At 37.0% G+C, this 13,280-nt stretch overlaps 2 protein-coding genes across 2 annotated transcripts in view; one reads left to right on the top strand and one right to left on the bottom strand.

The window, feature by feature from the left end:
• Window positions 1-624: 624 nt before the first annotated feature.
• On the bottom strand, window positions 625-10,993 carry cep126 (centrosomal protein 126). Its single transcript, XM_015049174.1, has 11 exons — window positions 10,658-10,993; window positions 9,954-10,073; window positions 8,863-9,008; window positions 8,673-8,781; window positions 8,337-8,469; window positions 4,784-6,551; window positions 3,508-3,626; window positions 3,101-3,170; window positions 1,465-1,644; window positions 1,301-1,365; window positions 625-1,203 (listed from the first exon to the last, which is right to left on the bottom strand). The coding sequence occupies exons 1-11, from the start codon at window positions 10,690-10,692 to the stop codon at window positions 1,132-1,134; spliced, it is 2,817 nt and encodes a 938-aa protein (XP_014904660.1). The 5' UTR covers window positions 10,693-10,993; the 3' UTR covers window positions 625-1,131.
• Window positions 10,994-12,390: 1,397 nt separating this feature from the next.
• LOC106957724 (short transient receptor potential channel 6-like) overlaps window positions 12,391-13,280 on the top strand; it is a 16,679-nt gene continuing 15,789 nt past the window's right edge. The window contains exon 1 of the mRNA XM_015049173.1: window positions 12,391-12,488. Within this exon, the coding sequence (XP_014904659.1) occupies window positions 12,439-12,488 (50 nt within the window). The 5' untranslated portion in view covers window positions 12,391-12,438. The remainder of the gene's footprint in view (window positions 12,489-13,280) is intronic.

The following is a 13,280-nucleotide window of genomic DNA, read 5'->3' as shown; positions in this document are numbered from 1 at the left end:
CATAATTAAGTTACATCAGTGTCATTCTCTGATTAAAAAAAAAAACAGTAGATCTGATACTGATCTCTTTGAACACTACTTGCGATTTAAAGTGTTTTTAGAACTGTTCTCAGTTCTGGTTTATGATTAAAGAAAGGGGAATATGAATGACTTTATATGGCGGTGAGAGATAGCTGTCATGTTGTCATTTATAGCTTCTTCTCAGATTACTCAAAGAACCTGCAGTTAAACCAAAGAGGGAGAAAAAAAAAGTTGCACCCATGTTGAAAAGAACTTTTTAACACTTCTTGGAGCAAGTCCTAGCAGGCTCAATAAGGGGCAAAACCAGACATGCTACTGAAGGAGGGGCAGCTACCACACATCAATAATCCCTGCAGCTTCTTCCCCCCTGGTGCACCCATTGTTGAGCGAGGAGGGCAGAAAAGCTTGTAATTAAAAGCAAAGTAATGCGCCGCCCCACAAGCTAAATGAAATAGATACAGTGTGTCATCTTTTGATGTCGTTTTAAACTAAAAGTAGAGCTCAGTGCACTTTGAAAACATAAGGAGGCTCTTCTTGCTGAGCGAGTAGGCCAGGAAAACACAATTATCTCTTCCGGAGCTATAAAACAAAGACAAACACACCTTCATCACTGCAACGCTTTATTTAATCATCCTTACCAGGGCACAGTCGATTTATTAACTGCCCTTTAAGTAGTTAAGGATAGTGCCAAACAGACTTAACCTAGTCAGTTAACTGCGCGTTGACTACAAATTATACTTTTAAACACAAGAGTTTTTGGAAATACATAGAAATGCAGTAAGTGGTATGTATTTTTTTTAGAAAGTAATACCTTAAATTTGGAAGGTATGGGTGCATATGGTATTTGGATTTTTAGAAATGAATCTATATAGGCATCAACTTTCACTCCCTGATTGTAGAATAACAAAAAATAAGGCTTTTTTGACAGTGCTGTTTTACCCAAAACTAAATTCAGGGTTCAGATTAGTCACGTTTAGTTAATGTTGCTTCATCATTTCTTTCTTTTTTTTTTTTATTTTGAGAAACTCCACTAAGCACCTTTGGTAAAATACATTTTTTGGTAATAAGAGGTTTTGTGCAAACAATGGTGAGTCTGAAGAACCAAACATGCTAAGTTTTCTTCTGGTAATGAAGCAGGCTTGCAGACGATGCTTGATGCTTGTGATTATTTGACTCTGTGGTCTGAAAACAGAGCAACAAAGTAAGACATAAACACTTCCAACAAACTCAATTTTGGCGCTGAGGCAAATAAAAAAAAAAAACATTTAAATATACTTACAAGGGGTGTACAAACAGTTGTATGACCATTGTTGTCAGTTTTGCCTCGCCGCTGTGTCTTCAAACCTACACGTGTAACAGCAAAGGGTATCGTGAGATGTATGCCAATGTCAAATTGTACTCAAATAGTGAAAGTCTCATGCAAATAGCCTCCATATTGCTCACAATGCAGCTGGTGGTTGAGCCTGTCCAGAGAGAGCATGATTTTATTCTCTTCTAAAGAAAGATTGTTGATCCCTTCCTGCACTCTTTCAGGCATCTGTATTTGGGCCACGGGCTGATTCTGCTTTAAAAAGTCATTAGGATACACTTCAGCTACGGGAAACTGGGCTGCACGCTCAAAACCTGCAAACCAAGGCACAACAGTTTTATTGAGTCATAGGTTTCTACCTACAGCACTTTGCAAAAGCATTCATAGCTCATTCACATTTTCTAACATGAAAACCTAAATGTAGTTTTGATGGGATTTTATTTGACAAAGTTGATTCCACAAATTGTGAAGCTGAGGGAACAGGATGCATGGTTTCTACAATATTTAACAAGTAAACACCTGAAAAATGTGGTGGTGCACATGAATTTAGTTTGTTGTTCCACTGCAACCAATTGCTTTCAGAAGTGTCCTAATTACTTAGTGTGCCTGTGTGTAATTTAAACTCAGTATAAATGCAGCTGTTCAGTGAAGGCTTCGGGGGGTTCTTAGAGAACATTAGAAAACAAACAGCGCTGTAAAGACCAGGGAACATAACAAACAGGTCTGGGAGAAAGTTGAGGAGATATTTGAACTGTTCAGCTCATCACTCACAGAAGGAAAGAGTATTGTGCCACAGCAAATACATTATACCCACCTCAGCTAAGAGTGTGGAATATTAAATTAAAATATTTTATTGATCCTGGAGGGAAGTAAATTTTGTTGTAACTCATAAAATTTTATTCCAGGCATAAAAATGATATCCTATGGAGCTATATTGGGCCCAAAAAGTTAGCTAAAAAAAAAAAAAAAACTTTTTTGGCCCTGTTCTGAAAATGAAAAAAAAAAAGTTCAAAACTACCAAATTTAGCTCCATATGTTGCTGAGTAACATATCCTGGATGACACAATATTTTGTGACAAGCTCTGCTAATCCACATCATTTGCTTTTCCTGATACTCTTTAAATCTCTGTCTGACCATATGGTTAGAAAGCTGGTCAGAGAGACACTGGAGTAGGGGACATGATCCTCGCACATTATGATCTTTGGATGAGATGGTTAAAACTTCCTCTTTGTCTCTCTGCTTTTTTTCTCCTGCTCTGCATTAATGAAGCCTCCCTTTTAACTCCACTGGGATTTGGGATCTTAGTAGATTATTAGTTGAGCTTTCAAAATGCTAATCAGCTACTCAAAGTTGTAAAAATGCTACCTTGCTGCTATGGTTACTCATCAAAACAACTGTTCAAAAGTAAAAATGAGCAAAAGTCCTCCCAGATGCACAGTATCCAAAACTATGGGGAATAATTGACCAAAAATTGATCTAACTTAATAGAACAAAAGAAAAACAATCAAGACCAATATGCCTTGCATAACTTCACAGGGGTTACAGAGAGTCAAAGCTCTGTAGAAGGAAGCAATTGGTTGGAGATAGTGATAAGAACTCTCATGTGGTGTTTGTCACAAGACATGTAGGGTTTATACAGTAGAAGTATATGAATATGTAAACAGATGTTACTTTATCAAGTAATGAAATATGTACCCTAATTAGGAACTAAATTAAGCATAAATACTCTTAAAAAAACAAAAAAACACTTCAAATACAGAAAGTTGTACCTTCATTTCGAGAGACTGTATTCCTATTCCTTGGACCTGGTCTGTTTAGCTCCGTGTTCTGCTTTGTAGGCTACAAAAAAAAACAAACAAACAAACAAAAAAAACAAAACGACTTTGTGTTACATCATCATGTTCCAGATAAGCTTTACATTGTGACTTTTGGATTCTAGGGATCAGCAGAGGTAAAACCAGCAGGTATACGTCTGTGCTTATTTTTTTTTTAGTACAACTCAAGATCAACAGGAATGTCTTGACTAACAAGAAGTGTCTGTTAATCAACTTCTCTTAGACAATGTGTCATTAAAGAGACAGCAAAACAAGTTTAAACCTACCAACTGTGTGATCTTTAATAATTATGCTCACTTTCCCTCCCCACAGGGCAACTGCAGACCTGTGCAAAGGCTCACCTGAGAGCTCTGAAGAAATCTCCTGCTTCCTGCGACAGGAGGTTGTCTGCTGTGCTCAGCAAAGGGTTTCCTGTAGACATGCCTGCTCTCCAGGGCTTGCTTTTGAAGGACAGGTTTGGCTAACAGAAGATATTGAACTTATTTAAGCAACACTAAAAGGACAAAGTATCGCATCTATTGTTCAGGAACACATTGATTTACTCAGGTGCGCTGCACAAGTCTACGTAGCTTTATTTAACAGACACAAAGGCAGATCAAATAACTTTCAGTCGTTAGATGTAACAAAGTTAATAAATTCAGCTTCAATAAAGAAATGAAAGAATTGGTGGCTATAATACATCAGAGTTGTCTAAGAATGTTGCACATGCCACCGTGACAAGTGGCAAGTTAACCTTTTGACTTCCTTCTTGCAGGAAGCAAAAGCATAAACTGTGTTTTGTTCTATATATCAAATATTTATTAAACTATGCATGTTGTTAACAAAAATAACAGAAGCCAGCATCTTTGAAATTACAAAAGTATATCAATGCCCACAGCAAAGCTGAGTCGCATACACATGAAAGTTAAATAGATGTAGGTTCATACTGTACACATTCAGAAGAGTTCTGTTTTAAAGTAAGCACATTTTACTTGATTCTTCATGACTTAAACATTCTTTGTAAGTCTTTTAAATAGATGCATCTCTTATAGCTGAATGTCTAAAAACATATGGTATAATACTGTGCAGAAATAGATGACCAGTTTAAATATATTTTCTATTTGTGCGTATATTTATGTGACATTTAAATCTACTGATTAGAAAGAAACGAGTCCGATAAAAACTTGATTGAACAGTAGATACATAGCCTCTTGGAAATATTTTTGGTCCTGCTTGGATATTTTATAGCACTGTTCTGTAAAGACCTCAGAGGTTTGGCACATTGGTGAACAAACAAGCATCATGAAGACGGTGAAAAACACCAGATAGCTCAGGGATAAAACTGTGGAGATCCTTAAAGCAAAAAATAAATGTTTCAAATTTTTCATGTTTTCTTAGTATGAACCTAGCACTCTGTCGTACTAAACTGGCAAATTCGTACTCCAAAAGACACGTCTATAATAGCAGTGAAGGGTGGTTCTACAAAGTATAGACTCAGGAAGACTGAGTACAGTAACCAGTTATCATTTTCCTTTCATTTGTACCACTTTGCAACAGCCTATCAGAATAATCCATTGAAAAGCACACTGATGTTTGTAGCTGTAACATGACATGACCACATGATAAAACATACATTACCATCCTTTGTGTTTAAGGCACTGCGGACTCCATCCCAGAGCTGTGCGATCTCTTCATCTGTGGGTGTGATGTGTAAACAGAGGCCTTTCTCATTCGTCTTCCCGCTTCCATTGATGTTGTTGAGAATCTCTTGAGGTCCTGAACTGGATGCGCCATTCACATTGCAGTCTAAAAACAGGCAGATGGGGCAGGGGTACGTCTGCGCCGAGTTGTTCCTGGACGGAGCCTCCTCTGTGGCGGGGGCTTGTTTAGCGTTATTTTCTTCCGTCGGCTCTGTCCGAGGAGGTGGGCGGGGCACCATGATCTTCCCCTGGGTTTTGACAATCTGAATAACCTCGGTGGCAGATTGAGGTCGTATGATGGTGCCCTTTCTTACCCTTGAGGAAACAGGACCCCCACCGAGTCTGGGATTGGAATCTTTCCGAGGGACCTTTGACCCACCGGTCCTGATGCTGGTACGCAGCGCCTTGACCTTGTCTGCTCGCTTCTGGGCCAAGCTAACTTGAATCCCAACATCTGCCCACGCTTCTTTTGTAAAATTACAACCAATAGAGGTTGCTGAGGGAATTCTGGGTCCAGGCTTTGAAGACTCATTCTCTGTAGTGAGCCTTGGATGGTGGTCCTTGGAGACGTTTGTTGGGTGGGACACAGGTTTCTCCTGGTTTGCTGTGTCTTGCTCTTTGGACTCCTTTTCCGGATGTACTTCATCAAACCAGCGAAGCTTTTTTTTCGTCCTGCTATTGACCACCACATCTTTTGTTTTTGCTCTGGTCAATTCAATACTGTCTCGTATTGCTAACGCAACTTGTTTTGACAAAATTAAACGCCCTGAGTCATACAAACACAACTCTTCTGAAGAATACTTGGACTTTTTTTTGAGGATTCCTTTAAGTAATCTGGTGTTGCATACTGAATAAGCGGAGATCCTTGGATAGGGTGTTTCTTTATCTTCTTCTTTGATCTCTCTCATTGTCTCTGATCGATTATTAGATAAACATGTAGCTGATGTTGATGCTGCATTTATGGGTTTCTCTGTTTGGTACATTAGGTTTGAGACTTTGTTGAGGTTATTTATGGAAATAGAGGCTACTTTCTCAGATAACCGCTGGAGGTTTTCTTTGACTGTATGCAAAAGGACTTCATCATTTAAGTAATTATTGGCAACACTTCTTTTCATTGGCGTCTCCAATAAAATGCCATTTTCAGAAGAGAAAGGAATGTTTTTAGCTGATGGATAAGTCAACTGACTGTCATCACTAATAATTTGAGATCTACAGAGTAACAAATCGTCTTCTGTGGCATCTAAATCTTCCACTTTAGCATCATCAGCACCAACTTCATCTGTGTCCAGAATGTGGTGGGTTTGACTGTTTATCATGGATTTTGCCTCAAAGTGCTTTGAGTCTTCATTAGGAAGTGTAGAAAGAGATAATGAGTCAGGTGTTTGTTCCTCAGATGTGACCCTTGGGGAAGTTAGAAAAACATCCACATTATTATGAGACCACTTAGAATCTGCCCGTCTTTCTTGTTTGTGTTTGTCAAATTTTCTAAGAAGGGCTGGATTTTGCTCCTGAGGCGTCACTGCCGAGACTGAAGTCGGGGCTGATTTTGGGGTTAAATCACGCCGCTTCTCTAGTTTCTCGAAGTCGAGAAAATATGATGAATACAGACTCCGTGGACTAAATGTGCTTTGGTTTGAGTTTTCAATCTCCAAGCTGTCCTTGCTTAAAAGGCTTTCAGAAATACTGATATCAGACAGCTGGTTTGCCTGCAATACAGAAGCAAAAAGGAAGCATTGAGTAAAAAAAGAAACAACAGTTCAAAATGTTACAAAAATGTTCTAATCATATGAAGTAAACTGTATTTAGAGCTACATATAGTCAGTCTATCTGTGGTGAAAAGTATTCAGTGATCTTTCGATTCAGTGAAAGAAAGTAAAATAGAAAAATTATTCAAAAAAATATATTTTCAAGTGTGTAAACAAGAAAGGCAGATAGAAGTGCAGAACAGAATAACTGAAAAATAAAAAATCTATTAAATAAACATTTTGATCAAGACAATCTTCAGATTTCTTGTTTCAGATTTCTTAAATACTAATTGTGCTTCATAAACAGAGCAAAAAAAGTTACATAAACAACTTATACTACAAAATACCCTGAGCCAAGGTCAGAGTGCTGATCCTAGTGGTTATATAAAGCACTACATTACATATTTGAATTATACCTTTACTCCAACCCCCTCAAAATAAACTCCAGTTCAACCAATAGCCTTCAGAAGTTTGTGCCATTTGAGATTTTAATTGGAGATATAAAGGCATTATAAATCAAACTGATTATTATAATTATTAGAGATCACCTCTGTTGCCTTGCAGAAAGGAGGTACAGGATTCGAGAACAGGTCTGTGATTTTTTTCCTGCATAGGGTTTGCATATTTCTGCTACATGTGGGTTCTCTCTGGTTACAAAAGTTCAGGTTAATTGGTTCAGAGTGTGTGTGTCCATGATTGTTTGTTCTTTATATTTATGTTTTGTCTTGTGTTGTACCAAGCCTCCTGCTCAATAACATTGGGGAATCCTACCAAAGCACATAACACCTTTTCACTTTTTATATTTAGAAAAAGTTAAAAAAAAAAAAAAAAACTTACAGAATTTTGTTGCCAGAAAATATAAGACAAAGCAAATTGAACACATTTCCAGGAATTTTTTTAATCATAATTAGTAGAAGGTTGTTCGCATCCAAGAGTGTGAATGATACAAAGCTGCACTTAAGCTCCCCCTAGTGGTGCTGCATATGTACACTATTAATACTAAATGGAACATTCAAATTCCCAGTATATTTTTTTTAACTCATTTAAATTTAACAAGATGTCTTTAAATTCAAATAGAGATGATTAAATGACCTCAAAGAAAATTGTTTTTATTATATTAAGAGAAGTGGTGGGACTCAATCAAAAATGTTAATCTAGTTAATTGCAGGGTCTATAGTAAACTAATCACATTTGAATCAAAAACAGTATGTTGACATAATAAACAAGACTTTTTGTTGCGGATGACATTTGGGTGTCAGGTCAATGGGCATGTCAGAATACACACTACTAATGCATTAATATAAATGTCATTAATTAATTGAAATTAACTCAGTCTCAACTTAAAACATTACTCAAATTAGTATAATTTGCTGAGAATGAAACTATCGTGGTAAATTCACACAGCAAACTAATAAGACTGAAACAAATATGACTATTTAAACAGTTTTGATGACTAAAAGAATATCTATTTGATTAAACATTACAGAATTGATGCATTTTAGAGAGAAGCATTTTTGTCTCCCTCCCCCTTCACTTTCTTCAACAACCTAAAACAGCCTGGCTTTTAATGCAATCTGTGCCGACACGCAGAATAAGTGAATTCAAGCGCTCGGAAACAAGATGCAAACTTATAAAACTGAACTACAATATATAAATAAACAGCACAGAAATACTTTGACCCCAAAAGTAAAACAGCTCTGTAAGAGCTCCCACTCCTAAGCTGTTGAAATAAAATGACATAAGTACCTCAAAACTGTGAATCTCCAGATCCTTCCTGATGCGGTGCTCGTGAAGCAGTTTAGTGTAGGCCTCCTCAGCAGTGAGCGTTTGGCGGGGAGAGGATTTAGAAGATGTGGGAGGGTTTGTAGAAGGAGGGCGACTTTTTCCAAGTAGAAAAAAAAAGAATATTACCCTTTTAGCTGGTAAAAAGGTGATAAACATGCAAAAATGTATTTAAAAACAGTAACATCCAACGTATCGTATTATGTCAACCCACCGACTGTGGGACAAACTCCTACCAACATCGCTTTATTATAAAGCGATGTGTATAAAGTATGAGAAATTTACAATCAGCCTTTTTACCTGGGAGTGTCAGTGGGTGACACCACTGAGGAGGTCTGGGTATACCAATCCCACGTGCCTTGGATTTGGCCAAGTGCCTCCTCCATATTTCTGTTTCTTCTTTTGATAACTACGATAAAAACAAAACATCGTGTGAAGTTTGTCAATAAGTGATCTCAAAATTTACATGTGGGCGAAACGCGACACCAACGTGGCCTGTATCTCTGAGAAGGAGGCAGATGGGCTCTCTGGAAGCGCTGGGTTGCCTCCTCTACCTGCTCCCTGCGTTGTTGCAGGATTTTGTCCCTCAGGAGCTGCTCCTGAGTGTCCCATCGTTTCCTCCGCTCCTCCAGAGCCCTGAGCAGCAGCAGAGAATCCGAGTGAGGAACATTCTCACATGTTCAATTGGCTGCAGACACATTTTGGAAACAGAAACCTGAGTCTGTTCCTTCAGATATGTTTCATGATAGTCATTAATAAATAATAAGGATTAGCTTAAGAAGCCAATAATAATGATAATAATAAAAAAACAACAGAATATTAATTGAACGCAAACTCAAAAGATATCAGTTTATTTACTGGGAAAAAAAATAGCTGGAATATTTCAAAATAATTCAATATTTTGAGATTTTAAACATTGCAAAATATTTTATTCCCTTTTGCATTCTTTTAAAATCATGTACAATTTTCCATGAACTTCCCAATTATTTGTGTCATAAAATACCAAAGGTTATGGTTGTAATGTGACAAAAAAAATTAAAGTGTCTTCTTTTGTAAGGCAATGTAAATGAATGGACTTCTCAGGAGCTGTAAGTTGCAACTTTAAAATGTATTGAATTCAAAAGCAAAAGGAAACTATAAATTCAGCACTATTTTTCTTTTGCTATAACTCATAGGGAAAGAAGAAAAAATATTTATAACTAAAAAAGCATTGCTTATTGGTTTAAAAACAAAACCTCACACATTTTACTTTTTGCTGATAAGGAAACCTATTAGTGTTTAAAGGACTTAGACTCATGTTGAATGACCTCAGCTTCAGCCCTCAGAAAAGTGAAAGATCTAACTCTACAGCTGGCAAACTCAAAATCAGGTCACCAGAAGCTGTCAGTCAACACCATCCAGATCTTGCTCTAATGACTGATAGGTTATGTAGTGCAACAGTGACATCTTCCAGGGTGAGAGGCTGGGCTTGGTGCTGTAATCTGAGTCTCTCCGGAAAGATTTGGGTTGCAACCTGCAAACATCTTGTCAGACAGAACAAAGGAAAAGAGAAAACAAAATGAATCGAAGAGGGGGACTGACTTTCTCCGTCGATTGGTCTCCTGCAAATATTTCCGAGCTCGGGCTTTGCACAACTTCTGCTGCTGGATCAAATGTTGCCGCTCATTTTCGAGATTTCCGGTATATCCAAACTTGGATTTTCTAGAGGAGAAGTACCATGCTAAGGAGAAAGGCGTGACAACATGTGTGTCGGTTTCTGTTTGTAAAGTTACAAAGTAAAAAGTAGCTTTATTTAAAGAGAGAGAAAAAAATGGGTGTTAATTTTTCAAAGTCATATTTTCACCATGTTATTTATAAACGTCATAGTTCCAGACTATTAATTCACAAGATAAATATTTAGTTTTCACCTAAAAGTTTAGTATAAGTATAGTTATTTAGTTTACAATATTAAAATTAAATAAAATATTTAGTTTGGAACAATTACATTTAAAAATGTGAATGACATGGTGAAAATATGTCTTTGAAAAATAAACACCCGTTTTTGTTTTCTCTACGACAGGCAAAAATAAACCAAAAATATTGCTGTTAATGTTTTCCTGTTTAACTTTGTAAACTGTATTTCCTATACTTGTGACTAGAGAACATCATGAAAAATCTCATGAATTAAACAAACTGTTCACATAACCCTTATACTAATTGCAAGCTTCACCTCAACACGTCTGGTGCTGTGCGACACAGAGTTCCCAATATTTACAAGATTAATAAAATAAGTAAATTGAGGATACAGTAGATAGGAGAAGTTTGCTTGTAGAGTCTGCATCCTCCCAGAATCTTGGTTTTTGATGCTCCAGCTCCAGGTTCAGCTCTGAGCAAAAGTGTGCCGCTGTCTTTTTTTCACTACGTCACGCCGTTAAATTTTAATTCACTCATCCGTTTTCACGGCGAGATTACAATTTTCAAATCCAGCTAGAGATATGTTCTCCCTTAAGCCACAACCGAGTCTCCAGGGTTCGTTTAAAACTACACGAAAAAAGTAATTTGGTAGAGATAGCTGTGAGTTTCCGCTTGCGCTCTGTGTATAGTCCCTCCATGATAGCAACCGGGGGACGCAGTTCCTTAACAACCACGTGATGCCTTTACGTACACCAAAAAGTGTCGGAAATACACTTAAAAGAAGACAAAACGTCATTTAACACAAGTAACCTGGAAACAAAAAGGTATTAAAAAGATAAAAACACGTATCCCCTCAATTCTTACCTGTGAATTTTAATAAAATAAGTTTCAATCACACGTAAACTTTAAACTTTAAAGGTGCCGTTTAACAGCTGACGGAGTTTGTCAGCAATGCAACAAAGAAAGTGAAACATGGATTTATTGCTACCACGGTGAAATATTTCAAGCAGTTATTTTTTATTTCAATTATTAAGCCCTACGGATAATAAAAACATCACATTCAGCTTTTTTTCAGAAACTTACAAGACAAATAATGAAATTACAAGCATTTTTGAGACAGAAATGTCATCCTACTCTAGCTGCATTATCTTGCAGTGTTGTATGGAGATGATCAGCCTGTGAGACTGTATGGTTGGGTCTGGTGTGGATCATGACATTTCTTACATTTTCCTAAATTTTGTGTTTTTTCATTAGCTTTAAGCCATAAATATTGATTTCTAAATTAATAAACACGCTTGTTGATCCCTATTGAGGAGCTTTGATTTAAATTAATGTTTCCAAGTCGTTTCAGCCAGTCTATATATACTGGTGGAGCTGATTGCTTTATTTGCTTAGGGTGAAAGCTTAGGTGTGTCGGTAGCTTTTTACCTTTTATTTTTGAGTGCATCATGAGTTAAGAGGATTTGGGAAAATCCGCTTTTCCATTCGTTTGCTGTCCTCAGAACATGGGGTAGCAATTTAGGACATTGCACCAGCTGTATTCACGCAGTCAGGCAGACTTCCGTCTCAAACCAGAGGTGGACAAAATCTGGCTAGTTAAATGCATTAAATGCATAGACAGTGCATAATTTTACTTCAGTTTTGCTAGAATCCTCTTTTACTTCAAAAACCCACCGCCCTATTTTCCTTTGCAGAGGCTTAAAGGGACATGTATTGAAAATAAAGGACAGGGAATAATCCGGATGTAGGACACACCTATGAATCTGCTCAAAACCCGCCCACTAGGCTCACAAAGACAAGCACCATGAGAACCATAGGTGGTTGGAACACTGTGACAGTCTGACAGGTGGTACTGAAGCAAACCTGAGGCAGTTCCTCCTCGAGGTCCAACTGGCCATGTTTGGATACAATTTTGCTCTTATATGATTTAATATATAAATGATGTGAAGGTTATTTAGTGGACCAGGCTTTTCCAAGGTAAGTGGAACATCCCGTTGGATTATTTCAACAGGTTAATCCTTCACTTTTCTTTTTTACTCCACAAAGCAATCTTGTTAATCTAGCACAATATTAATGCACTTATATTAAATCCAACTGTGCATATATTTAGTTTTATTACCTTTTACATTCAGAGTCATCATGTCCTGATGAGCGTCTCTGGATCCCTGTCATCATGATAAAACGCAGCAGGACTCTCACTTTGAGGCAGTCTCAAAAATCCAGGCAAGTACCTTTCTCTGTTTTATAAGAATCAAAAGAGATTTTCATCCATTCTTATGAGAGTTTTTTCTTTCTCATTATAAAGATTTTATTTAATTTTAGGGTTTAGGACTACCTTACCTGAATAATGGGCAGCATTTTTAACTTAGATTTTTCTCAGGGATGTACCTAAAACCACACAAGAAGAAACATATTTAGCAGTACAATAAAATGATTAATATGTATTTCTTGCATGCACATGATGTTGCTTAACGGCACAGAATAAAGTTAACACTAATTATTACTAAATAAAGAGGCGCTGTTCTCGTTTGTCATCTGCAGCAATTGTGCTGAAGCAATTAGCTCTAGAGATAACCATGTTATTTAAATGCAATTTACTGAACAGGGTCATTTTAGTCGTCTGACAGTAGCAGAAGATAGGATTAGTGTTGAAAATAGCCACTGATGTATGATTCCTTTATAAAATAATAAAAAAAAATCTGGCATGTCAAAAAAAAAACAACAACGTAATTTCTCTTTTGTATTATAGAAAAGTAAATGGTCCTCAAAGAGAGACAAATATGTAACCATAAATACGCTTTTTATCTGTTGTTATTTTTTGTCTGTTAGTTTTAAATAGGTTTCTATATTTTATTTGTTTTAAATGTTGACCTCTAAATACCTAACAAGAGACTGGGTTTGCAAATTAGCCTCCAGCTGGAAGGCCTAGAGCACATATGTCAAACTCAAGGCCCGCGGGCCACATGTGGTCCGCCATGTCATTTTATGTGGCCCCTCAGCATTTTATAGGCTAAT

This window comes from Poecilia latipinna, unplaced genomic scaffold, assembly GCF_001443285.1.
Source record: "Poecilia latipinna isolate Pla-1442-1.1 unplaced genomic scaffold, P_latipinna-1.0 Scaffold930, whole genome shotgun sequence".
NCBI lineage: Eukaryota > Metazoa > Chordata > Actinopteri > Cyprinodontiformes > Poeciliidae > Poecilia > Poecilia latipinna.
Note: the sequence above shows the minus strand (reverse complement) of the source record. Positions and strands in the feature narration are given on the sequence as shown.

Excerpts from the sequence above, each read along its gene's own strand:
- cep126 (XM_015049174.1), bottom strand. The coding sequence starts at position 10,692 with ATGCAGACTCTACAAGCAAACTTCTCCTATCTACT. Across the intron at positions 6,552-8,336 it reads TGGAGATTCACAGTTTTGAG|GCAAACCAGCTGTCTGATAT; the intron begins GTACTTATGTCA and ends TCTGTATTGCAG. Across the intron at positions 1,204-1,300 it reads CAACTGTTTGTACACCCCTT|ACCACAGAGTCAAATAATCA; the intron begins GTAAGTATATTT and ends CTCTGTTTTCAG.